The 27918-nt window shown below is 43.0% G+C and overlaps 1 protein-coding gene across 1 annotated transcript; it reads right to left on the reverse strand.

Annotated features, from left to right (window-relative positions):
- Window positions 1-3550: 3550 nt before the first annotated feature.
- Window positions 3551-23190, reverse strand: LOC141049446 (acetylcholine receptor subunit alpha-1-A-like). Its single transcript, XM_073545932.1, has 9 exons — window positions 23067-23190; window positions 19207-19352; window positions 18121-18165; window positions 16720-16829; window positions 16013-16208; window positions 7916-8153; window positions 7198-7421; window positions 5728-5967; window positions 3551-3866 (listed from the first exon to the last, which is right to left on the reverse strand). The coding sequence occupies exons 1-9, from the start codon at window positions 23104-23106 to the stop codon at window positions 3735-3737; spliced, it is 1371 nt and encodes a 456-aa protein (XP_073402033.1). The 5' UTR covers window positions 23107-23190; the 3' UTR covers window positions 3551-3734.
- Between the last annotated feature and the right edge of the window lie 4728 nt (window positions 23191-27918).

Here is a 27918-nt window from a genome sequence, read left to right on the forward strand (position 1 = left end):
TTTTTTCTCCACAAAAATTATTTTTTTAGCCCCCAATTTTTAATTTTCCCAAGGGTAACAGGAGAAATTAGACCCCCCATAGTTCTTGTGCAATTTTTCCTGAGTACACTGATACCCCATATGTGGGGGTAAACCACTGTTTGGGCACACGTCGGGGCTCGGAGTGAAGGCAGCACTGTTCAACTTTTTGAACGCAAAATTGGCTGGCGCCATGTCATGTTTGGAGACCCCCTGATGTGCCTAAACAGTGGAAACCCCTCAATTCTATCTCCAACCCTAACCCCAACACACCCCTAACCCTAATACCAACTCTAACCCTAATCACAAACCTAACCCTAATCCCAACCCACCCCTAACCCTATTTCTAACCCTAACCCTATTTCTAACCCTAATTGAAAAATAAAAATATTTTATTATTTGTCCCTATGGGGGGTGATAAGGGGGGCGGTGATTTACTTTTTTTTTATTTTGATCACTGTGAGAGTTTATCACAGTGATCAAAATAAAAAAAATGAATCTGCCGCCGGGAAATGCCGGCGGGTGCACTGCGCATGCGCCCGCCATTTTCCAAGATGGCGGCGCCCATGAACCGGGACGGCTGGACGGCGGGACACTGGGACGGCCAGGGGGGTTAGTGAGTATCGTGGGGGGGATTGGAAGGTGGGGGGAGCGGAGGGGAGGGGGGTAGATTGTGACAGCGGCGGCCGATCGGCGCAGTCAGTCGGCAGGGGGGGTTAACTTAGTGTCTCCAGCCATGTCCGATGCTACTTAAGCATCGGCCATGGCTGGATTGTAATATTTCATCAATTTTCATTGATGAAATATTACTATCGCTCTGATTGGCTGTTTCACTTTTACCTGCCAATCAGAGCGATCGTAGCCACGTGGGGGCGAAGCCACGCCCCCTGTGGTGAAGAACAAAGCCCCCTGTATCTGTGGGTTGGGTGACCTTTCAGTGACCCCGGTCACCTGACCCGCAGGGGGGGCTTTAAAGTCATGACGCCACATAGGCGTCACTGGTCAGATTGGCACCAGTTTTCATGACGCCTATGTGGCGTCAATGGTCGGGAAGGGGTTAAACATATAGCCCGATCCTCTCCTTTCTTTAAAGTCCCAGTTTTTTCTATCTCCCGGGGGACGACCCCTGTTAAATCTCCTCCTCCGATAGGGCTGCTTTTTAGGCTCTCCCGGAAATCGGGGAAAGCCTTTCTTCCTATCCCCTGCATGTTCCAGAATTTCTTCTAGTTTTTTTCCGAAGAGGAATTGGCCTTCACATGGAATGGAACATAACCTATGTTTTGATGGCAAATCTCCTGGACACCCTTTAAGCCACAGGGCTCGTCTTGCCGCATTCGACAGGTTTGCTGCTCTAGCTGTCAATCTTGCGGAATCTGCAGAGGAATCCACTAGGAAAGCCGCTGCTCCGTGTACCAGTGTCAGATTAGACAGAATTTCATCCCTAGGAACTCTATCCTTGATCTGGTCCTCTATTTGTTGTAGCCAGACCATGAGGGCACGAACGGTACAAGTACCAGCTATCGCTGGTTTTAATCCACCTGCCGAACCTTCCCAGATATGCTTAAGGAAACCGTCTGCTTTTTTATCAAGCGGGTCTTTCAGCACGCCAGAGTTCTCTAATGGTAGAGATACCTTTTTTGAGGATTTGGCTACGGCACCATAAATTTTTGGGAATTTTTCCCAGGTTTCTGAATGCTTTTGCTCAAATGGGTACCTCCTTTTTGATGTAGAAGGTAAGCCCCCTGACTTCTCAGGTTTTTTCCATTCCCTGTCAATTAGGGCCCTTATTTACAGGGAAGGTACGTTTTTTCCTTTCCTCCAGTCCTCCAAACATCACATCCTCCAATGATTTAGGAGTCTTTTCCTCCTTAAGGCCCATTGTAGACCTGACCGCTTTGACCAGTTTTTCCACGTCCTCTGTTGGGAAACACGGACGGCCGCCTATATCGCTGTCCAAGGAGGATTCTTTTTTTTTTTTCTCAATTATTTTTATTAAGGTTGAACAAGAAAACAAGTCAAAACAATGACAGAGGATTCTGAGGACTGAGTAGAGGAAGAGGAGGTGGAGGGGGACAAGGATCTTTCCCGCCCCTTCTGTCCTGGCGAGGCCTCTGAATCAGAATCCCTTCTACGGCTTCTTTTATCTTTCTTTTTAAGGGTTGCCTTTAGGGAACCTTTTACCTCCTCTTGTATTATGGCCTTAAGGCTAGTCACCAAATCAGGGGTTTCCTCCTGTATAGTTTTATTTATACCGTCAGCGCAGAGGTCTTTCTGCCACTGATCTGCCAGCGGGTGTTTGCATAGGGCGCATTCTCTATTCTTTGTTTTGCTGCTAGCCTTCCTCGACCCCTAGTGATCAAACAGAGAAAATGGAACCCCGTTATCATAAGGGTGACATTCACGTAGATCACTCACCACCACAGTCAATCAGGGGTACCGATCTCGGAGGCTCCTCAGATACACTCGTGACGTTTCTTCTGGACGTCTCAGAGTCATGCCGGTCGCGTCTATGACTGCCGCTCCCACCACTTGAGTGGCTGCTCCTGGTGTGCTGGCGGCCCGACCTGGCATCTGGCAAGAGCTCTTCCTGCTGCTGCTGTCGCTGCTGCTGCCGCTCCTCTTGCCCCACTTCCATTGTAAAGCTTTGGGCATGAGTGCGTCTTCTGTGGTCATCCCCCTTATATAAGGGGGATCCACTGCACTCTCCGCCTCCTCCGGTTCCTGTCCTGGCTGGGCGGATCCCCTCTCTCAGGTGTGCCGTCATGGTAGACAGGAAAACATTAATTAATTTGATCTTATGGCTCTGATTCATCATTTGCAGGTTTTTTTTTTGTCATTTTCTTTTTTTGTCATGTGGTATTAGTAGCGGTTTCAGACACCAAATTAATCAAAAAGGCACACTAGATTCACGATTTTGGCGCAGAGTCGTAAAAGGTCTTTTTTTTTCCCTGTCCTGATTTTTTCTTTTTTTTTTCCCAAAAGTCGAAAAAATTGTATATTTGAAAATACACCTGGGAGGACTGGAGGAAAAATTGCACAAGTTTTTTTGACTTTTTAAAAAGTCACAATTGATGAATCAGCTGAAAACATCTGAAATTGCCAAACTTCACCCAGAAAGCAGGAAAAACAAACAAGCGAGTACATATGAAATAGACTTCAAAAAACGTGCAAATAGAATAATGAATTATTTGTAAACAAAAAAGAGGCGGATAACAAGACAAAAAAACAGGCTTAAAGGCAATTTACATTGATTACATGTAATTTTAGCTATTTAGGGCGCTTTATTCTCCTTCACTGTGTATTTTGTACACACAAAAAATAGAATAAAAAATGCATAATACTTTATTAAAACAAATAATAATAATCTCCAGACTACGGGTAATATGCATCAAGAATATGACATTTTTACACAATAAGAAACAATTGTGTCGACTGGAGTTTAATCACAACTGTAATAAAATGCAAACTACTCAATGAAACGAGAACGGGCAATTATTATTTGCTTTGAGGGTATCAAAAGAGGAATAAAACATTTTTCTAATCAGATTTTATTTTTTGTTTCGTGAAAAATCACAAATAAATCTCTAATAATTGATACGGGCAGCGACCTTAATATTTACAGAGAGTTTCCTTGTACATCGCTTATCGTGATGATGATTATACGTCTTCATCCAGGTCCAGAGCTTCATGGCTTCATAAGATCAACTTATAGCAACCTAGCCCTGCATATGTAGCTCAATGAGCCGTCCAGCAAAAATAGCCCCTGTCCCAATTATACAGACTAACATGAAGACTGCTAGAAGAATGTGATCAATCACCATTGCAGAGAATATCCATTCTTCTGAAGCCTGTAGGTACAATAAAAAATTATTGTAGACTTTGGTCAGTGCAGTAGCCCAGCTACCAGGGAAGGAAGCCAACATGGGACCACATGGATCCCCTAGGTGAGCATACATCCACATTACACCGATACAGTTAAATCCTATGGTATTGCATGGAGGCCACTTTAGGGACTCTTGACATTGGGGGATACTCTGGCTATTATTATTTATCTAGGAGACACTCTGATTACAGTTATAACCTTTTCCAAAGTGATAGATCTCAATTACTTTGTTTCTCATTTGTTCCAGAATTTCTTAGGATAGCGGCATGATGTCTAGCTTTTAAGGATCTTTTGGTCTACTTCACTTTGTCAGGCAGATCCTATTTAAGTGATTACTTGATTGAGATCAGGTGTGGCAGAAATCAGGCCTGGGTGTGGCTAAGGAATCTGAACTCAGCTTCACAAAGACGTGATAAACCACATGTAATTTAAGTTTTAAGGAGGGGGCAGGGCCCACATTAGGGGCAGGAAGACCAGGCAACTGCATAGGGGCTCCGCTCCTCCAGGGGCCTCGAGCCAGTGGCGTGCTGATAATAGCGGTACACCATGCAGCCACTATAGGGCCCATAAGAGTGGCCCGACGCCGCTACCCCTCCCCGCAACGCACATTCAACTTATCGGTATCATAGATAGATGCCAATACAGTTTAAAGCAGTGATGGAGGAGAGAGCATCAGATGATGCTCCCTCTCCCATCACTCCCCCTCTGCCTCTAACTCAGCAGTGTGTGCCAGCAGTGGAGCTGATGAGACTCGCTGCAGAAGTCAAAGCAGTGGCGAATGTGGAGGGGCGGTAAGTATTGTGTGTGTGTGGGGATGCTGCACTATACTGTGTGTGGGGGGCTGTATTATATTGTGTGTGTGGAGATGCATTATACTGTGTGTGGAGGGGGACTGCATTATACTGTGTGGGGGGCTGCATTATATCATTATATAATGTTTGTGTATCTGTGGGGGCTGAATAATACTGTGTGGGTGGGGGGCTGCATTGTACTCTGAGGGGGCTGCATTATACTGTGTATGTGGGGGGCTGCATTATACTATAAGGGGGCTGCATTATGCTCTATGAAGGACCATGGTCAATGCATTCTACTATATGTACTATATGGAACCTGCATTACAATGTGTTGAGGACTGTCTGTCCCCATCATTCTTCCTCAGCCAGAGTAAAGAGGTCGGGAAACAAGCGTTGAACGACTTCAATATTGTCCATCACTTTCGTTTAACGCCCTGAACCCAGTGCATGTAAATACAACATAAATGTTTCTGTATGATGGTGCAATATGTGAGCATTTGTTGCCCCACTTTAAACTTTTTTGCAGGGCCCCACTTTGTCTAAAACCGGCACTGGATGGGGGGAATCACTTTTTCACACGGGGCCCGGTAGGTTTGGATTTCTTTTTCGCTTAATAATAAATACCTTCATTTAAAAAGTGCATTTCGTGTTTACTTGTGTTATCTTTGTCTGATATTTAAATTTGTTTGGTGATCTGAAACATTTAAGTGTGACAAACATTCCAAAGAATAGGAAATCTGGAAGGGGGCAACACTTTTGCACACAACTGTAGATACCCCTTAGTGAATAATAATGCTCAAATTGCATAGGAATATGAACACTAGAGGGAGCTCACTACATACTTGAGCTCAGTAATACAGCAGTATGCAGACATGGTAACAATTAAGTCTTTATACAGAGGATTTATTGGTTTTCATCATAAAAAGAAGCCCCAAATGCAATGAAGATATATTGAAAAAAAATTAATAATTAGCACATGAATACAAATGATTTTTTTGTTTAAATGGATATATCATGGATTTGAGCTTTTACCTTATTGGATTCTTGGTCTGAATTAATAGATTCTGCAATATATTTAACCCCTTCTATGGCGTTCTTCACATCAGGGTTCTTTAAGATTGGAGACTTGTAGGTGTCAGCGACAGGACCCAACTTTCCTGAGATATCCGAAATATCAATGTCTTCAGTGAAAATCTTATTTCCTTTTTTGCCTTGTGAAGGTCGTTTCATTGTTGAAAAGAACATCATGTTGGGAATAGTTTCAATGAAAACCTGATGAAGAGAACATATGACAGTGTGTCATGAATGTGTGCGCGTGGGTGTCCTTTAATTAACGGAGTGTACATTCAGGACTAGAAGGAACTTACAATATAAAAAGATAATGTCGATGCTGACACATTAATTCCAGAAAAAAATATGACCGGTTAAAATGATATTAACCATTAATCATACGTACCTGTGACATGTTGTTTTTGGATGGCTTTTAAGGAGGTTTAGGTGACCATTAAAAATTATGAGGATTTAGGCTGGGATCATTCATGCTGGACATGGGAGCTTAACAATGAAAAGCAGTTGGTCGGCACAAAATGACTGTTGAAACTTGATGCAACCTTATCGTAGCTGAACGGTTCAGTGCACCATCCCATACCTTTAATACTGTAGTAGTGCTTATACTATTCCTTAGGATTCATATGTGCTGTAGGACCAGAAATATTAATTCCCCCTTACCTAAAATCATTTATATGACAGAACTGGGAGCCTTTTAAAAGATAAGACAGTCACTCCCTTTACGATTCCCAAGTCCTGCTCCAGAAGCTGAGGTATTGCCTTTTAAATTTGTCTGGAAGTGCATTGGGGCGTGATGTTCCACTTACAGCTCCTCAGCTTCATGCTGCCTTTTCTGCTAATAATTTTGGCATGAAGCTGTATTACTTAGTAACACCCCTCCTTAGCTGATTGATAAGTTACTTTCCCTAGTACACAGCTACTAAACTATCAATCAGACAGGGGAGAGAGCTGCAATGTAGAGGTAATGGGCATGTTATATTATGTACTCGCTGTGTAGTGGTGATGGTAGTGGGCATTGTGTAGCAGTATTATTTTGGCCTTTTATAATAGTAATTTTGATAATATTGGTCTTTGCATAATGTATTTTAGGTTAGCAACAGTGGTATGCTGTAATTATATATGTACATATATTCTTTTGAATCTCGGGGGGATGCGTATGATGAGGCATGCACTTAGGGTCGTAAAAGATCAGGCGCCTAAGCCCCAATCAATTCCCCTGTGATATAGAAGAATCATGCATGCTTGACTTTCACTCCATTCAGATGTGGATCTGCGGAGCCATGATTTCAGGATAATTATAAGTCCAAGCGTTTGCACACTGATCAAAACATAAGGTATCTCCGACTCATGGACTGGGGATAGCTTACAAATCTAGTAGAACCCCTTTAAAGGTGATTTTCTGTTCGGTAATAATTATGATGTTTTGCAACTCACCTTCCTCATCCACTCAGGCATAATATGAGTACTTGGGGTTCGGAAATGTAAATTGATTACAATCACTGTGATGACAATGGAAGCGATGACAAACAGCATGGTGAATAACATGTATTTTCCGATCAGTGGCACGGCGCTAGAAGTTGACGGGATCAATTCAACAATAACCAGAAGAAACACGGTGAGTGACAGCAGGACAGAGACACTCAGCGTTATCTTCTCACCTGTCAATGAAGAACAGAGTTAAGAAGTAACTTATAAAAATTGGATATGGAGTAATTCTAGAATTAAAGGTGGATTTCATACAGAAGACATCTTTCGTACTACATATGTCATAATTAGAGATGAGCACATTCATTCACAGGACCATCAGTATTCGTTGGCCACTGGACACGAGCCCAGTGAGTCATCTTCTACTTGCCGGCATCCTTGGCCTCTCTTTTGCTTGTGACTTGTTATCATGCCATCATTTTGGTGTGACGGGCACACTAAGGTCTAGGATACCACCAGGAAGAAAGCAGTTCGCAGAGGTCTTTTCTGGTGGCCATGGACAACTGATGTGGTTGCTGGACCAAGGTCCTGGAAAACCATTTGCTCATCTCTAGTCATAACATCTGACAGATTGTGATGACACCTCTGAGACCCACACATATTAGGAGAATGGGGGATCCTATCAAGAGTCTTGCCTAGTGACATCAAGTCATTATCTACTACGTACATGAGCCCGTCGGCAAATAAAACACTAAACCGGTCAGAAAGGAGAAGAGCAGGCATGGAATGATGACATTGACGATGAAGTAAAGTGGAAGGCGCTGCAAAAGGAAATGATAAGTGATGTCCAGATATGGTTTATCAGGGCAACAATCGTACAACACGAAATGCTTCCAGCACTGGTAATCCTTCATGAACCATTCTCCGCTCTCCATGAAGCTGCTCAAATCAGGACGGTTGCTCTCCTAAAAGAGGCAATGGTAGATACGATGCATTCAATAAATTTCAAAAACATTATTTAAAATTAACAACTTTACATGAATAAGAAGCTCACTGTTGCATGGCCATATATATATATTATACATACTATATCAAGCCTCTTCTGCAATTAACATGAGCACAAAAACTATGCACCAGAGCTTCATGGCATGGGTGCCCATGGCTGAGCAGCTGCGTGCAAGCCTTTCATCACCAAGCACATTGACTAGACTCAGACAGAGTAGGTAAAAGCACTCTGTCACTGAACTCTGGAGCAGTGGTAACATGTCCTGTCTGGCATCTGTTGGACAAGTCTAGGTTTGGGGAACGTCAAGAGAAAGTTACCCACCTGACTGCATTGTGCCAACTGTAAAGTTTGGTGGAGGAGGAATAATACTATGGGCTTGTTTTTCGGAAGGCAATCTCGGACACTTAGTTCCAGTGAAATGAAATCTTAATGATTCAGTATACAAGACATTTTGGACTTTTGTAGCTTTCAACTTTACAAACATTTTGGAGAAGACCTTTTCAGTTTCCTTTGAACATTTTGGAGAAGACCTTTTCAGTTTCCTTTGACTGTGCCAAGTGCACAAAGGTAGGTCCAAAGTCATGGTTGGGGGTCTTGCATGGGGTTGAGGTCAGGACTCTGTATGGCCGGTCAAGCTCTTTCACACCAAAGCAACATATGATGCACTAGAATGGAGGTTAACATCCATGTCTGATCTCACAAATGCTCTTTTGAATAAATATGCTAAAATTCCCACAAACACCTCCAAAAACTTATATAAAAAGCCTTCCCAGAATTGTGGAAGCACTTATAGCAGCAAAGTGGGAACCTATTCCATATTATAGATGTACAATGGGAGATCACAAAAGCTCCTGTAGGTGTATATACTGTATGTATTTCTGTACACAATGATGTACTGATTACGATTGCAGAGGTCGCAAAAGAGGAGGAAGGGGGTCGCAACGCCAGAGTATAATTCAGCTGGTTGTTCGTGCGAGAATGCACATTCAATTGAAGTGTATTGAGGTTCCGTGGCCTGACGGGCCAATCGGAGGCCAGCATCTAACGTCAGCAAGTCAAACACAGGCTGCACATGTCAGTGACATCATGCACTGCCTGTCGTTTGCACACAGAAGTCAGCTGCCTGCTTCACAAGAGGACACTGCATGGCCGGTGAGTGGAGGATAGATTATTTATTTATATGTTAAAGAACAGCGGCAGACATATACCAGGATCGGTGACATATATACCACAATGGGAGACATATATACCACGATGGGAGACATTCGTACAAGGATTGGGGGTATATATACCAGGATAGGCCCAGATGTGGGACATACAGTGGGGAAAATAAGCATTTGATTCACTGCCGATCTTCCAAGTTTTCCCACCTACAAAGAATGGAGAGGTATGTAATTTCTATAGTAGTTACACTTCACCTGTGAGAGACAGAATCTAAAAATAAAATAAAAAAACCAAAACAGAAAATCACATTGTATGAATTTTAAATAATTAAATAGCATTTTTTTTGCCTGAAAAAAGTATTTGATCACTGACCAACGAGCAAGAATTCTAGCTCTCACAGACCTGTTAGTTTTTCTTTAAGAAGCCCTTCTACGCTGCACTCATTACCTGTATTACTACACCTGTTTGAACTCATTACCTGTATAAAAGACACCTGTCCACACACTCAATCAATCACACTCTAAGTTCTTCACCATGACTAAGACCAAAGAGCTGTCTAAGGACACCAGGGACAAAATTGTAGACCTGCACAAGGCTGAGATGGGCTACAGGACAATAGGCAAGCAGCTTGGTGAGAAGGCAACAACTGTTTGCACAATTATTAGAAAATGGAAGACACGCAAGATGACTATCAATCTTCCTCTGTATCGAGTTCCATGCAAGATTCCGCCTCGTGGGGTAAGAATGATTCTGAGAATGGTCCGGAATAAGCCCAGAACTACAGGGAAAGACCGGGTCAATGACCTAAAGAGAGCTGGGACCACAGTCTCATACATTACTTTAACACACTACACCGTCCATTTGAAGTTTGCCAATGACCATCTGGATAATTCAGAAGAGGCATGGGAGAAGGTCATGTGGTCAGATGAGACCAAAGTAGAACTTTTTGGTATCAACTCCACTCGTCATGCTTGGAAGAAGAAGAAAGATGAGTACATCGTCCCAACCGTGAAGCCTGGGTGGGGGAAACATCATACTTTGGGGTGCTTTTCTGCAAAGGGCACAGGGCGACTGCACCATATTGAAGGGAGGATGGATGGAGTCATATATCACAAGATTTTGGTTAACAACCTCCTTCCCTCAGTAAGAGCATTGAAGATGGGTCGTGGCTGGGTCTTCCAGCATGACAATGACCTGAAACTCACAGCCGGAACAACTAAGGAATGGCTCTGTAAGAAGCATTTCAAGGTTCTGAAGTGGCCTAGCCAGTCTCCAGACCTGAACCCAATAAAAAATCTTTGGAGGGAACTGAATCTCAATGTTGCCCAGCGACAGCCCTGAAACCTGAAAGATCTGGAGAAGATCTGTATGGAGGAGTGGGCCAAAATCCCTGCTGCAGTGTGTGTAAACCTGGTCAAGAACTACAGGAAACGTCTGACCTCTGTAATTGCAAACAAAGGTTTCTCTATCAAATATTAAGTTCTGTTTTTCTATTGTATCAAATACTTGTTTCATGCAATAAAATGCAAATTACTTATGTAAAATTCATACAATGTGATTTTCTGGTTCTTATTTTTGGATTCTGCCTCTCACAGTTGACGTGTACCCCCCTCTATGATGTAACCGGGTAAAGGCCCTGTCACACTAAGCGATGCACCAGCGATCCCGACAACGATATGACCCGGTCAGGATCGCTGGTGCATCGCTAAGTGGTCGCTAGTGAGCTGCCAAACAGGCAGATCTCACCAGCGACATAACAGCGGTCGTTACTTACCTGTCAGACAAGGCGATCCTGACGTCCTCCCGCCCGCGTCCACGCGTCGCTCGTCGGCGCCAGCAGGAAGCGATCGACGAGAAACGGCCCAGGACGTTCTCGCGCGATCAGCGATAGCCAGCGGGGGAGCCGGTTGGAGGTAAGTATCACACATAGCAATATCGCTGCTGCGTCACAAAATCAGTGATGCTTTAGCGATATTGCTAGCGATATCGCTTAGTGTGACGGGGCCTTTACTCTCGTTCTCCAGGATCCAACAGGTCTTATACAACCTTAGGCTATGTGCACACGCTGCGGATTGACCTGCAAATTTTTCCGCACGGATTTGCAGGTAAATCCGCAGGTAAAATGACCTGCGTTTTACCTGCGGATTTGCCTGCGGTTTTCCCCTGCGTTTTGACACCTGTACAATGGAACAGGTGGCAAAACGCTGCGGAATCCACAGAAAGATTTGACATGCTGCGGATTTAAAACCACGGAACAATCTGCAACATTTGTACAATGTTTTTTGTTTTGCATTGGTTACAGTGGTACTGTACAACGCAGCAGAAACTGCTGTGGATCCGCAGGGCCAAAACCGCTGCAGATCCGCAGCAGAATCCGCAATGTGTCCACACACTCTCGCTGTGGATTCTGCTGTTGCGGATCCGCAGCGGATTTGGCCCTGCAGTTTCTGCTGCGGTTTACAGTACCATTATTCCCTATGGGAAATGGAGACCGCAGTGCAGATGCTGCTGAATTTTCCACGCGGATTTTGCTGCGGTTTCTAAACTGCAGAAAGAATTGCATGTCAATGCAATTGTGGAGATGATAAACCACAGGGCAAAACCACAGGCTAATCCGCAGATAAACCGCAGGTCTTTTGACCTGCGGATTTACCTGCGGATTTTGCAAAATCCGCGCGGATCAATCCGCAGCAGATTCCACAGCGTGTGCACACACCGTAACTCTCTCTTCTCCTGCCTTTAACCCTCTGATTATTTCCCAGAGGGTCATTTATCTTTTTTGACCATCTTTCAGGATTACTGAACTGCTTTTATGGGGGTTATAAGCTTTATTTACTTAATCATTATTAGTATTTTGCTACATTTTGTGAGTCTGCAGGCGTCATCCTGTTGAATTATTTTTGTCTTTGGTAACCACGATTGTATTTTGTCATCACATTTGCTGCTATCTGTTAATTTGTCTCTATTGTACCTACGATCAAAATTACAGACCTCTCCATTCTTTGTAGATGGGAAATCTTGCAAAATTGGCAGTGTATCAAATACTTATTTTCCCCACTGTATATGCCAGGATGGGATCAGATAAGGGATGTACATACCAGTATGGGCCCCTATAGGAGACATATATACCAGGTTTATTCACAGATGGGGGACATACAGTGCCTTGCGAAAGTATTCGGCCCCCTGGAGCTTTTCAACCTTTTCCCACATATCATGCTTCAAACATAAAGATAACAAATGTAAATTTTTGGTGAAGAATCAACAAGTGGGACACAATTGTGAAGTTGAACAAAATTTATTGGTTATTTAAAATTTTTGTGGAAATTCAAAAACTGAAAAGTGGGGCGTGCAATATTATTCGGCCCCTTTACTTCCAGTGCAGCAAACTCACTCCAGAAGTTGATTGTGGATCTCTAAATGATCCAATGTTGTCCTAAATGACTAATGATGATAAATATAATCCACCTGTGTGTAATCAAGTCTCCGTATAAATCCACCTGCTCTGTGATAGTCTCAGGGTTCTGGTTGAAGCACAGAGAGCATCATAAAGACCAAGGAACACAACAGGCAGGTCCGTGATACTGTGGTGGTGAAGTTTAAAGCCGGATTTGGATACAACATGATTTCCAAAACTTTAAACATCCCAAGGAGCACTGTGCAAGCGATCATATTGAAATGGAAGGAGTATCATACCACTGCAAATCTACCAAGACCCCGCCGTCCCTCTAAACTTTCATCTCAAACAAGGAGAAGACTGATCAGAGATGCAGCCAAGAGGCCCATGATCACTCTGATGAACTGCAGAGAACTACAGCTGAGGTGGGACAGTCTGTCCATAGGACAACAATCAGTCGTACACTGCACAAATCTGGCCTCTATGCAATAGTGGCAAGAAGAAAGCCTTTTCTCATAGATATCCAAAAAAAGTGTTGTTTAAAGTTTGCAACAAGCCACCTGGGAGACACACCAAACATGTGGAAGAAGGTTCTCTGGTCAGATGAAACCAAAATCAAACTTTTTGGCAACAATGCAAAACTATATGTTTGGCGTAAAGGCAACACAGCTCATCACCCTGAACACACCATCCCCACTGTCAAACATGGCGGTGGCAGCATCATGGTTTGGGCCTGCTTTTCTTTAGCAGGGACATTGCAGATGGTTAAAATTGATGGGAAGATGGATGGAGCCAAATACAGGACCATTCTTGAAGAAAACCTGTTGGAGTCTGCAAAAGATCTGAGACTGGGATGGAGATTTGTCTTCAAACAAGACAATGATCCCAAACATAAAGATAAATCTACAATGGAATGGTTCACAAATAAACGTATCCAGGTGTTAGAATGGCCAAGTCAAAGTCCAGACCTGAATCCAATCGAGAATCTGTGGAAAGAGCTGAAAACTGCTGTTCACACACGATCTCCATCAAACCTCACTGAGCTCGAGCTGTTTGCCAAGGAAGAATGGGCAAGAATTTCAGTCTCTCGATGTACAAAACTGATAGAGACATACTCCAAGTGACTTGCAGCTGTACTCGCAGCAAAAGGTGGCGCAACAAAGTATTAAGTTAAAGGGGCCGAATAATATTGCCCGCCCCACTTTTCAGTTTTTGAGTTTCCACAAAAATTTAAAATAAGCAATACATTTTGTTCAACTTCACAGCTGTGTCCCACTTGTTGTTGATTCTTCACCAAAAGTTTACATTCGGTATCTTTATGTTTGAAGCATGATATGTGGGAAAAGGCTGAAAAGTTCCAGGGGGCCGAATACTTTCATAAGGCACTGAATATATTAGGAAGGAGCCCAGGAAAAGGGACATATATACCAGTATGGGGGACATATATAACACGATGGCAAATATATAAACCTGGAAGGCAGTAACATAGCCACTGGGGGTAGGAGCAGAGGGGGTGGTCGCCCAGTGCCCCGCGCTCTGAGGCGGCCCACCAGGAGTTACGCTACTGTAACTGTATTGGCGTGCACATCACGCTGATACAGATACATTCTGCGGCAGAGCAGGGAGTATCGATCTCCCTGTTCTGCCATCCGGCCGCTATGGGGCCCCTGAGCAACCGTGGGGGGCCTGGTGCCAGCAGTGGGCCCCCTGCCTGTCATCGCATGGTCAACTGTATTGGCATCTAGCTGATACAGCTGACCGCAATGATGAGAGAAGGAGCGTTAAGCTCCCTCTCCCATCATCCCCCTCTCAGCATCTGACATCACTGATGCCAACACTAACAGCAAGTGTAATGACGTCACTACCCGGCGCCCGCGGTCTGGAGATGAGCGGTAGCTCGGAGCAGCAGAGGAACGAGGAAGGGAGGTATATATATATTTTTTTTGTTTAATGGGGATACATTATAATACAGAGGCTGCCTATGGGGGTTTATTATAATATACAGTCTGCTTATCAGGAGTGCATTGTACTATACTGAGGACTATGGGGAGTGCATTATACTATATTGAGGACTATCTGATGTATTATGCTATATGGAGGCTATCTAGGAGCCTATCTAGGGGGCCATCATACAGTGTGGAGATTATAGTGACGGGGCCATCATACAGTGTTGGAGCCATTAAATAGTTTTTGGGATATTAAAGGGTCAGTATATATACAGTGAGGGGGCATTAGACTGTGTATAAGAGAGCATCATACTGTGTATAAGGGAGCTGTACGGGAGGGAGACTCGGGACATTATTAAATGTAAAGTGGGCACTTACTGTTATAGGGAAATTCAGGTTGCTGTGACTGTCAAAGAGGCACACACAGGGCATTATTACTTTTTAGGGGACAAAATGTGGGCACTGTTTTCTAAGGCACTCGCACCCAGCATCACTATTTTCTAGATGGTTGCTTAGCACTTAGAGGGCACAGAGAACCACACAGCAGGTGCAGTAATAGGGACACATACAGCAGCAGCGGATCAGCATTGGGGTATCAGCAGGATGAGGAGTTTGTGCAGGTTGGGGATAGTCCCATTGGTGACAGTGCTGAAAATGTGAGAAGTGAAATATGTCTTTGTTGTAATCTCTGCAGCCGAGTCCTGGCTGGAAGTTGTCATGTCGGTCTGGGCTAGATGGAAAAGATGTGAAAAGTGAATGACTCCATCGGAAAGAATGTCAGCGGTAAGTCACCAACTATAACTGTGAAGTAATCACTTATATGTTCTGTAGGACTGGTAATTAGCACTGACCATATGGCGGTAATATCAATGCTGGTCTTTATATAGAGATTATTTTCAGCAATAGCGTGGTCATCTGCTGAGGTTCTACTCCACTAAAATGGTGCGTCACCCAGTTGTAATCAAGGTTACTAGGTTAGGGGCCCACTCAGAAGTTTCACCTCCCCCCTGAACCACAAGCCTAGCTACACTTCTGCTGGAAGGAGCCCAGGAAGGGGGACATTAGTAGAGATGGGGAACACTACTACATAATGAGGGAGAGGGGATAACATGTATATCCTTATAGGATTTAGAGTGCTTCAAGGGTCCATACAAGTGACCAACATGAGGAGAGGGTGGGAGCTCAGGTCTAAATTTTTTCACCGGGACCCATTGAACTCTACTTACGCCACTAATATACAGCTAGAATAAAGCACGTGGACTGCAAAGTCTTCCCCGCTTTAGCATTACAAACTGATGAACTTTTACTCCTTACCGGGTTTATAACAACCACTGACCCATCATAAGTCCAAGTCCCCAGCTTCATGCTGCAGTTCTGCTGATCAAAGGGAAAATATGTGACTATCATTTCACAGTAACTCTTGAAGATGGCTGGTGGATTCCATACTATTTTTCCATTGTAATCCACAAGGGCCTTTGTTTCTTGAACAATTGCAAAGTCACCGTTTGCACTGTAAAAGAGATAACACCATGTCAGGGCCGGAGACAAAGACAGGCAAGAACACGTTATGGGCCTTTTACAGTTAAATAGCTCATCATAATGTTCCTCTTTATGTGTCTGTGATAGAAGCTACTTGCTGTTTTGGAGGTGGTAATGGCCCCCTTACTTCTTAGGTGCACAGATTGCCCTCATGGCATGTACGCCCCTGCACCACATTCTTATACTTGCTCTATCAGAGCATTTGGACGTCATATGAATTCCTTGATCAGGGTCTCTTTCCATAAACCAGAGCAGAGAACACTGACAAGCAGATCTAGAAGACTCGAGCCATGGGCCATTGATGATCATTCCCGTTATTGACTGCCATATAATAATGTATTCTCCTACATTAGTATCTGCAGGGACAATGCATGGCCATATGAACGCCCCCCATGACTGGGTTGCAGGCTCGCTCCACTCTACTTTTATTTCTTTATATATATATATATACTGAACATGCAAAAGATACAAGAAAAACGTACTTGTTGTACAGGACTAAATCAGGCCGCCAAATACCTCCAGAGGGAATGCGGATTTTCTCTATTCCTCCATAACTCGATGGGTCCCATTTTAAATTAACGTCTGTCCATTGCTAAGAGAAACAAAGAGTAGGATTATGCGGACCACGAAAACATGTAAAATCATAAAACCAATTTACAGGCAGGTTTATTTATGTTTCACAAATATATATATTTTGTCTTGGCACCAGAATTACCACCCATTTGTGTTTCTAATAAGTTGGATGTTGAATATTAAGTTTGACTTATTTGCTCTGAGTCTGAGATCACAATAATTTTCTACCATCTTGCTTCTGTAGATTGTCTGTAAAAAAATTTTTATCTAGTTGAGTGAGCTGCAAAAAAAGATAATAATCTGGCAAAGTTCCTACTCCTGCTGACTTTCTTTTCTCCCATGTCTTTTCTCAGTGTTAGAGATCACAGAAGGGAGGATTTTGTACACACATTGTACAGTAGCGAGAGGTTGAAGTAGCTTACATTTTCTGGAAAGTAGAGAAAACGGGCTGTGGAAAAAGAGGAAAACATATAGAGAAGAGACAAAAACAGTATTTATACCTGTGCTGATATATGAAAGCGAGTGAAAATAACAGCACTCTGAATATAAACAAAGCTCGTATCCAGCCTGCATTACTGAGAGGGACAATCCCTCTAGAAAAAGATTTGAAACATGGATCAAGCTGCAAAATGCACATCAGGGCATCTGAAAATGATTGAAGCCACTAATATATGTAAAAAAAATTCCATGTGAAAGGTGTCCATAGTCTTTAAAATTATTTAGTTTCTGCTAAATACAAGTTGCAAAGTAGTTGGTTTCTTTCTTTCGGAGAAAAATGTTAATTTGTATATATTTTTTTTTTTTTTATAAATCTTGCTCAAAATTTAATGTGTCAGCAAGATTTGTGTGCGCAGCTCTTTCAAAGACAAGACCAGCAATACCAATACATGGACAGTCTGTTTCTACATTACAGAAAAATCAGAACTTCAATTGATATGCAAATTAAGCTGAAGAGCTATTGCAGATCTGAAGCCTCTGTCACTGCAGCTCTATTCCCCACCCAGCACTACCTAATTCTGCTTGACGGACATCCTTTATACTATATAACTTCAGGCAAAGGAGTCGTCAGTTATGCAGGAGGTGGCAGGGTTGAGTGGGGAATAGAGCTGGAGTGACAGAGGCTTCAGATCTGCAATAGCTCTTTAGCCTAATTTTGCATACTGATTTCTCAGTAATGGAGGAACAGACTGGTCATGTAAAGTTATTACTGGACTTGAAAACAGCCATCTTGTACTAGGAGACGTAAGGCCTATTATTTTATGCAAAATTTTAAATATTTTCGAATGTAAAAGATATTAAAAAAGTTAAACCTGTTTGAGGCGAACATTTGTGGTCACAATTTGATTGACTTCATCCTTGAAATAAGAAAAAAAGAAAATTAAACATAAAACGAACATAAAACATTGATTCCATTCATTCCTTTATATGCAGTAATAGCTTGGAGGTTTACCACAATAATATCCTCTGGGGACGGGGGCAAAACTGAAGGTGGGGCAGATTGCTTTCTCACCCTGGCGCCCAAGAAGGCCCATCTGTCATGTAAGCAACAGCTGGAGTATAGTTTTTGTATACAGCACAAAAGCTTAGAGGAGTTGTCCACCTTCAGGAAAAATTTTCTTTTCTTACTTATATTCATGTATTTTGTGCTAAAAATCATTTTTTGCTGTTGATTTTCATTTGTTTGCCTTCTATAGCCTCTTTATGTCGCTGATTATTGATGGCTGCAGAATGCGTTAACTGAGAATCCGTCTGTCACAGCTATGACATTGTGATGTGGAGTTTGTAAGGGTGAGTTTCCACGTGGCGTATTAGATACGGATTACCTGCGGGTTGAACGCTGTGTCCAGATGTTACAGCATATTGGAGGGGATTTTATTAAATCCCATCTCCACTATCCGCCCTAATATGCGGGTGACACACCCGCGGAACCGGACATGCGGCGCATCTTTTCAGAACGCCGCATGTCTGTCTAAATAGCCTACTCTATGTATATGATGCGGCGATTCCGGATGTGTTCAATGAGCACATCCGGAATCACCGCGCGTACAGAAGGGGGCGGGGCTTTGGGCAGAGTGGGGTTCCCGCTCCGTCCAAAGCGCAAGGAATGCGCATAGTGGAAACTCACCCTGACTCTTTTCCGTCTTTTTTTTACTGAGCTTCTTTTAGCTGATTTATGACCACAGACCACATCACATTAGACTATTCAGGAAAAAGAAGCCTGTGAATTCTAATTAATGCAACATTTTTAATTAAACCCAAATGAGTTTTAACTCCCAATACATGCATGTAAGTAAAAAAAAAAAACGTCCTCAGAGACAGCCAACTTATATTCTTCTGTGTCATTTGCCACTGACTTATCGTTTTTACCCAATGTATTTTTAAAGAAATATTCATACCACATCAATCAGCTGAATGAGTTGGAGACCGACAGTCACCACAACGGCATCCTTAAACTTCTTAACAGGACGGACAACGCTGTTGTAGTCTTGAAATAAGTCCTTAATGAGGCGAGATTCATCTTCTGAAGAGAGAACGGTTCCAGCTACACAGAAGTAAAGTTATAGCAATTTTAAAGGACGATATTTTTTTTTTTTTACTACGTGCCTAAGAACTACCTGGCAGGTAGTTAGTTCCCTAACTACCTTCCTGTTGTGCCCGGCACCGATCTCTGTCGGCACAGAGAGGTCACAGACGGTTCCTGTCGGACACTCGGAAGCTTCCACTGACATCACGTCAACAGAACAGCGGCTTCTCTTCCACTCTGCTCTGTTGGTGGGGCAGGACTTCCGATGCTGTGAATCAGCATAATGTCAGCAGGCATGTGCTGTCAACAGAGGAGCCTGGAAGAAGATCTGCTCTGTTGACGTGGGGCAGCTGAATCACTGGGCCGGCCCCTGGTAGAACAGGTAGGTAGATGCCCCTGTAACTACCTGCCTGTACAATAAAAAAAATAGTCATGGCCTTTAATTTTATATTTACACCTTTTGTAGTAGAGCGATCGTATCTTTCAGCCAGAAGTTTCATGCAATTAAAAGCAAAAAAAATCAGTCCAAAACTCCAATATAATGTGCAAAAAAAAACAGAAGCTAAAAACGGAAAACAATTAAGATCAGAAATGTTAATTTTCAACAGGGAGAGTGGGAAAAGCCATTCTAGATCGAACTGGCGACAGCTTATCTTCCTCAAAAACAAAAGGACTGGAAATTAAGATTCCAAGTGACTGCTCCTTCTCTGCTCTGACGTCATCTGTCGGGAGGAGAGTGGTGAGGACCCCATATACATGGCATGGTCGGCCTGTCCTGCCAAAATTAGCAGGTTTGACAGACGTTAATCTTTTTTTGTATGGGGACTTTAAAGCAACGTAGGATTGAATCTGTAGCAGAACAGTTACCAGCGATGCCGGACAAACCCCACTAACTACAAAATGAGGTTTATCAGATTCTGCATTTATTGGAAACATCTGCAACCAAGGCCAATTATAGAGCACCCAATGCAAATGTGAAGGTGGGATTAGCTGCGCTATGGAGGAGATGCTGATCATCAGAGATCGTCTATACAAAGAGCAACTATGGAGCCATCTGCAGATTAACTTTTCTTAGGAAAGGAGATTGTTCCCCCTTTTTATTCTATACGGGAAAACACGAGATTCTTCTCAGGGTAGGTTTCCATGCTGCGTAATAGCAGCGCTTTGAACCCAGCAGAAAGCCCGCTCCACCCAAAGCACTGCCCCCTTTTTTATGCATGGCGATACCGCATGTGCTCATTGAACACAAGTGGAAATCACCGCATCCTATCCATAGACTGGGTTATTTATCTTGCATCTCCAGAAGATAAATAGACATGCTGCGGTCTATAAAGATGCTCCACATGTCTGGTTTTGTGGGTGTGTCACCCAGGTCTTTGTACGCATAGTGGAGACGGGATTTCATGAAATCCCCTCCACTATGCTGTAACATTTGGACGCTGCGGATTAAACGCTGCAGCTGTATGCAGCGTGCAATCCGTAGCAAATCCTGATGTATTACGCCACGTGGAAACATAACCTTAATGTGACCCGTTGAAGCGCTTGAACAGCGCGAAACGGCCGTTGTCAGCCTTTTCTGCACTCTGTATGTTACTCCCCCGGCTTGACATGTATTTTATGTGTCAATAAACCTGTGAGATATTTCTTCATCCCGAAGAGTGCGACCTTTTCTTCTGTGTGGATAACCTTAATGTGACCAAACTTGTAACATTGCACAAGTTGGAGATCGGCACTCTGACTGTCACATTACTGAAGGTTTCCCAATCATATAGCAGAAAGAGCCAAAGACTCAAGTTTCAAAGTGAGGACGGATAACTAAACTATCCCGAGCACTCACCTGCAGCTGCCAGTCAAGTGGTTTTTTGTACGCTCCACACAACACAATCCTGGCATCCAGATAGATTTGTAAAAAGTGACAAAAAGTCACCATTGTGTATCAGCCAACACATCCCTTTCCACTAACCTCTTCATGGCGATTTTCCATTTTTCCGCTTTCGTTTTTTTCCCTCATCTTCCAGGAGCCATAACTTTTTTTAATTTTTCTGTCAATACAGCTGTATAAGGGCTTGTTTTTTATGCAGGATGAGTTGCACTTTTGAATAACACCACATAGGGTACTGGAAAATGGGAAAATAAATCCAAGTGCGTTGAAATTGCAAAAAGAAGAGCGCAATTCCACAATTTTTTAAAGTTTTTTATTTACCATGTTCATTATATGGTAAAACTGACCTGGAAATACGATTTCCCAGGTCAGTATGACTACGCAAGATATTAAACATGTATAGTTTTTTTTTTTATTTCAGTGATGAAAAAAAATTGGGGTTTTGTCGCCAGTTATGGAGTCCAGTGATGTTTTACATTTTTCAGGATATGGGGTTGTGTGAGGGCTCATTTTTTGCGCCCTGATCTGACGTTTTTACTGATACCATTTTGAGGTAGATATGATGTTTCGACCACCTCTTATTGCATTATATTGCAATGCTGCAGGGGCCAAAAAAAATGTAAATTTTTGTCGTTTTTTTTTTTCTCAAAACAATATAAACACTGACCCCTGTAGATAGCAGAAATGAGAATAACGACCATAACCCACTCCGATGAATGAAAATAGTGGAAGCACAAGTAGGAGAGAGAACTGGAAAAACATACAACGCTAATTGTCACCAGTTTCAGATCTTTGACCTGATGATTCTGGTGTATTTACTTTAAAAAAAAAAAAGTCAAAATGGCAGTATCATTCATTTTAAATGTTTTTCATATAAAGCTGCTTTGTTTTTGATACGTCCTGATATTTGACTTTAACAAATAGCAATTCTATAGGGAAAATCCACACATAAATCTCAGCGTACCCGCAAGAGAAATTCACATGTTGTGGATCTGAAACGCACACCGCAGGTCAGTTCACGCTGCGTAAAAAAAATAAAAAAAACAGTGGGAGTGAGATTCTGAAAATCACATCCACTTTGCTGGAACTGTAAGATGCTGTGTTTTTGACACAGCAAAAATACCCAGCACCAAAAAGTCAACCTCAATGATCATTTTGTAAGTCGTGCTGTAGCTAGTCTAATAAAATACTTGTTTTCATAACCGGATTATACCGTCATCGCGCTTCTTACATCGTATACTCATTTTACGGTGAGGAGCAATGAGCCGAGCAAACACACTAAATACAATTTATCAAGATCTAGTAATAATTGATCAGGCTGATTGAAACAAGTATAAAGCATGTTGGTTTTTTCCACCATATCTGACTCTCTGATCTGCAGGGACATTACATATAATAAATTGGCCACATTCATTAAAACCTCAAATTATAGTGTAACTGGTAAACTCTCAGCGGAATGCTTTGACTCCAAATAAAAAATAAATAAATAAAACTTGAAAAATGTTACATAAATGCTCCGAATAATGAAACGTTTCAGTCGAATGATTTATAACCAACAACGCAATGATTATCCTTTATGTGCAGATAATCGTTAGCAATAATTATTACTTCTATAATTAACTTCAAGAATGAAGTAGTGTGAATTATGTGAAAAAACTGCAAAAAAAAAAAAGAAGAGCTTTAAAGAAATAACAATAATTGAGGTCTATATGTCAATATTTAAAGAAAGGACAGCAAAGAAAACAGAGAGGACATGCGACAGATACTTGGAAGCCTTGGCTATAGCGTTAATTGTATATAAGAGACATAATATTACTGTATCATAATGAAATGTGGAGATTTTGCAGTACCTGTAACGAGGAGAATAAATTGTATGATGGTGAAATCCATTTCCTTCCACTTCTTCCAGCCTCACTCCTCTCTGGTTACATGCCTGGAACTCTCATTCGGAGAGGCGGACTCTGCGCCTTCTCGTCCAACGATCAGGAATGATGTTACTCGGACTATTGTTACTTTACACCTGTTCAGAGACAGCTGAGGATTTCGGAAGCACTCCGCAGTATGTGACACGAGAGCCACTTTATGATTTAGGATGGAAATATTGCTAAACCACTTCATGCAAGTCATTAATTATCTGAAGTCTATTTTCATGTCTCTGACATTTTGGCAGAGTAGACCAGAGATGTAGACACATACAGTATATGTTCCTGCATATGCTAATGATATGATAATGTGTGCAAATTGTAAAGTGCTGCTGAATATGTTGGAGCTATATATATATATATGTAAAAAAAAATTTTATTATTATATTATTATGATACGCTAACTTCTGAGTTCAGTGGACTGAGGATGGGGAGGAGTAGGCACTGCTGAAAACTAGTTCCATTTGCTCAACACCACCGCACTTCTAATCACATTAAGTCCTGTTGCCCCCTTTTCAGATTCATGGCTTATATCTCACTTCCTTGCATGCTCATGTCATAGCTCCCATGAAAATATAATTACTGTGGAGGGCCACCCAATAATATAGCAACAAGATTACCCTGGATTGGGTTCCCTCCCAGTCATATGGTCTTAAGGTACTGTCACACTTAGCGATGCACCAGCGATCCCGACCAGCGATATGACGCGGTCAGGATCGCTGGTACATTGCTAAGTGGTCGCTAGTGAGCTGCCACACAGGCAGATCTCACCAGTGATATCGCTGGGGACGGGGATCGCTACTTACCTGTCACACCAGGCGATCCTGCGTCCTCCCGCCCGGCTCCACGCTTGTCTCTCCACAGGAAGCGCCGCAGGAACCTGACAACGAGAAACGGTCCAGCCTGTTCTCGCACGATCAGCGATAACCAGCGGGGGAGCGGGTCGGAGGTAAGTATCAGACACAGCGATGTCGCTAGCAGTATCGCTATAACGTCACAAGTTATAGCGATATAGTGTGACAGGCCCTTTATTGTGGAGCACATGTCCATCGTTGACGCAATCATTTGCTATATATAAATGTGAGTGATAAAGGGTTTTAGATAAAGGAGTTGTCTGGGACTTTCACATCAATGGCCTATCATTAGGAAAGGTAATCATTAATTGATCAGTGGGTGGTGCAATACCCAGTACCCCCACTGACCAGCTGTTCTGGATACCAGCTGCCGCCAGAAATGGTCAGTTGCAGATGCAATAGGCTGTATTCATGTACTGATACTGGTTCTGATGCTGCCTTCATGTGCAGATGATGGATCTCGCGCTGCATTCATGTACTGATGATTGTTCTGGTAATATATTCCTGAACAGATAATATTTCTGGTACTGTATTCATCTACCGATGGTGGTTCTGGCGTTGTATTCATGTGCTGATGCTGGAAATTTATTCATGCACTGATGGCTATTCTGGTATATTCACGTACTGATAGCGGTTCTGGTTCTGTATTCCTGTACTGGATGTGATTCTGGTGAGGTATAAATTTACTGATAATGGTTCTGAAGCAGTATTCATATGCTTATGTTGGCTTGTGTTGTATTCAAGTACTAATGGTGGTTTTAGTGTTTTTCTGTACTGATGATGGTTCTGGTGTTGTATTCATGAACGGATGCTGGTTCTAGTACTGTACTCATGTACTGTTTGAGGTTCTGTTGCTATATACATGTACTGATCTTGGTTCTGGTGCTGTACTTATGATGGCTCTGGTGCTGTAATTAGGTACTGATGATTTTGGTGCTGTATTCTTGTACTATTTGTGGTTCTGATCCAGTACAGTTATAGCAATCCACAACTTGTCATTTGATAGTTTACATGACTCTTTAAAAAGTTGTGTCCTGTCTAAGTGGAGGTCTAAATCCTAAAACCCCCATTGATCACTCAAATACATCTTCTTGAGAGGTGCGCAAAGCTTCTAGCCGTGTACAGAGATCGAAATATGGATGCAGCAACAAGCATAGCCTTTCTTTACTATCCATACCCTATTCACAGCCATATGACGACACTCGGAGCCCACAACCACCCCCTCAAAAGCCCCCACAAAATAAAATTGCATAACTTTTGGGACTCACTTTCGCATTATTGTCACACGGATTACCTTGCAGGTTCTCTAACTGTGGGGGTTTGTATTGAACAGCAAAATTAATACTTAGTTACTTTGAATGTTTTATCCTTGTCCCAGGATCATGTATGGCTAGAGATTCAGTCAATTCTGCTTATACTGAAGGTGGGACTTATATGGTATACAGTCTATCTAGAGTCTAACGCATGGGTATAATAAGACACATGAGACATAAGCTTCTTAAGCATTTCTTGTATTACTTCATACAAGTAGTGCAGTAGCAGGATAGTTGCAGAGTTAGGCAAACAACCAACGATATTCAGAGTCCATTACTTTCCTGTCAGAAGTAGCTGGCAAGCAGAAGGGTTCTGTGTCCACAAATGGTTCCAAGCAGAGGAGATCCAGGCTTCACAGACCAAGTCACAAACTGGGAATAGAGCTGATTCAGGAGCACAGGTGAATCAGCTGGAGCTGATTAAAAGGACAATTGGCAGGAAACAGGGCAGGGACATCATAGCTGAGTACTCCATGTTATTTGAGGGCAAAGTCACTGCACATGCCAGGAAACAAGATGGCCAACGACAAGCTGAGGACTCCATATTGGTTGAGGGCAAAAGTCAATGCACAGTCCAGGAAACAAGATGGCCGACACACTAAATGCGAAGATAACGGATCTAGCATAAAAGTCCGAAAACATTACATTACTCCCCCCTTAAGGACAGCCTCCGGATGGCCCCAGTCCAGGCTTTCCCGGGTACCTCTGATGGAACTGGCGGAGTAAACGAGGCGCATGGAGATTGGAGGCTGGTTCCCACGAGTTGTCCTCAGAAGAATAGCCTTGCCACTGTACCAGGTATTGCACCCCGTTTCTACGCAACCTGGAGTCCAGGATCCTTTCCACGACAAACTCCTCCTGGCCATCGATGAGGACCGGAGCAGGAGGGGAAGAAGAACGACCAGGGAAAGAATTGGGAGTTGCAGCCTTCAGTAGAGAAACATGAAACACAGGGTGAATCCTCATAGATCTCGGCAGTTGAAGGCGACAGGCAACGTTACTGACAAGCTTAGTAATCTTATAAGGCCCGATGTACTTATGACCCAATTTGGATGATGGTACTCTCATCTTAAGGTTCTTAGTTGACAGCCAAACCAAATCTCCTACCTTGAAGGTTGGTGCAGGTTTACGAAACCTATCTGCCGATTTTTTATACCTGTCCTGAGCGGATTCCAGATTCCTCTTAAGTAGATTAAGGTTCTGTTGTAGAGATGTGATTCTGTCGGCTACAGCTGGGAGAGGTGTGTCTATGGGAAATCGAGGAAGGATGTTAGGATGATAACCCAAATTGGCATAAAAGGGTGACAACTTAGTGGAAGCGCTCTGCGAATTGTTGTAAGAGAATTCAGCCAGTGGGAGCAAATCCACCCAGTCATCTTGTAGGTGGCAGATAAAACAGCGGAGATACTGTTCTAGGGTCTGGTTAGTCCGCTCAGTCTGTCCATTTGTCTGCGGATGAAAGGCAGAAGATAGATTAACTTTGATGTTTAACGCAGCACAGAAGTGCTGCCAAAACTTTGAAGTGAATTGCACCCCTCGATCAGATACAACCTCATCCGGTACGCCATGCAGACGAAACACATTTTGGATGATCAAGTCCGATGTGTGTTTCGCAGTGGGTAAACCCACACACGGAATAAAATGGGCTGCCTTTGTTAACCGATCCACCACCACTAGAACTGTGTTCTTCCCTTGAGAGGTTGGCAGCTCCACAATGAAGTCCATTGATATGGATCCCCATGGACGGGTGGGAATGGGTAGGGGTTGTAAAAGACCTGTAGGCGACGAACGTGGAGTCTTGCATCTAGCACAGACTTCACAAGAAGTGACATAATCCAGAACGTCTCTTCTGTACGTGGGCCACCAAAAGAAGCGAGACAGGAATTCTTGAGTCTTCAGAACTCCTCTATGCCCCGCTATTTTAGAATCGTGGACGAGTTGCAGTACTTTCCCTCTGGCCGCTTCAGGAATATACAGGCGTTGCCCCTGAATCCACACACCATTCTTATATACAAGACTTACTTCACAAGATGGTTGTGCCAACCAGGGATCCGTATGGTATGCTTCCTTGATATCGTTAAGCAAGTCTTGATTATGGATCACCCCCAGGAACCTGGAATCAGAGATAACAGTCTTATGAAACGTGAGTGGGATAGTTTCATCTGAGTAGAGTCTAGACAACGCATCGGCCTTTCCATTACGCGATCCTGGTCTATAAGAGATAACAAAACTGAATTGGTTTAAAAAAAGACTCCAACGAGCCTGGCGAGGAGTCAAACACTTAGCCGATCTGATAAACTCGAGATTGCGGTGGTCAGTCAAGACGATTATCTGCTGTGCAGCTCCCTGAAGGTGGTGTCTCCATTCTTTGAAGGCTGCGATGATGGCCAACAATTCTCTATTACCCACGTCATAGTTTCGTTCTGCAGGAGACAACCGCTGAGAAAAGAAAGCACAGGGATGTAAGACTTCTTTCTCGCCTGTCCTCTGGGAGAGGATAGCTCCAATGGCATTGTCTGAGGCATCCACCTCTATTATGAAGGCACGTTCAGGGTTAGGATGCACCAGAATAGGTGCCGTGGTGAATTTCTGTTTCAGGCGGGAAAATGCTTC

This window comes from Dendrobates tinctorius, unplaced genomic scaffold (assembly GCF_039654945.1).
Source record: "Dendrobates tinctorius isolate UK_male_01 unplaced genomic scaffold, ASM3965494v1 ptg000143l, whole genome shotgun sequence".
Lineage (NCBI taxonomy): Eukaryota > Metazoa > Chordata > Amphibia > Anura > Dendrobatidae > Dendrobates > Dendrobates tinctorius.

What these genes read in the sequence shown, in the direction of transcription:
- LOC141049446 (XM_073545932.1), bottom strand. Translation starts at nt 23,106, where the DNA reads ATGGATTTCACCATCATACAATTTATTCTCCTCGTTACAG. An exon ending in ATTTATTCTCCTCGTTACAG is followed by an intron (nt 19,353 to 23,066) that starts GTACTGCAAAAT and finishes ACTTCTGTGTAG; the next exon opens with CTGGAACCGTTCTCTCTTCA. An exon ending in TCATTCAGCTGATTGATGTG is followed by an intron (nt 18,166 to 19,206) that starts GTATGAATATTT and finishes TCTTATTTCAAG; the next exon opens with GATGAAGTCAATCAAATTGT.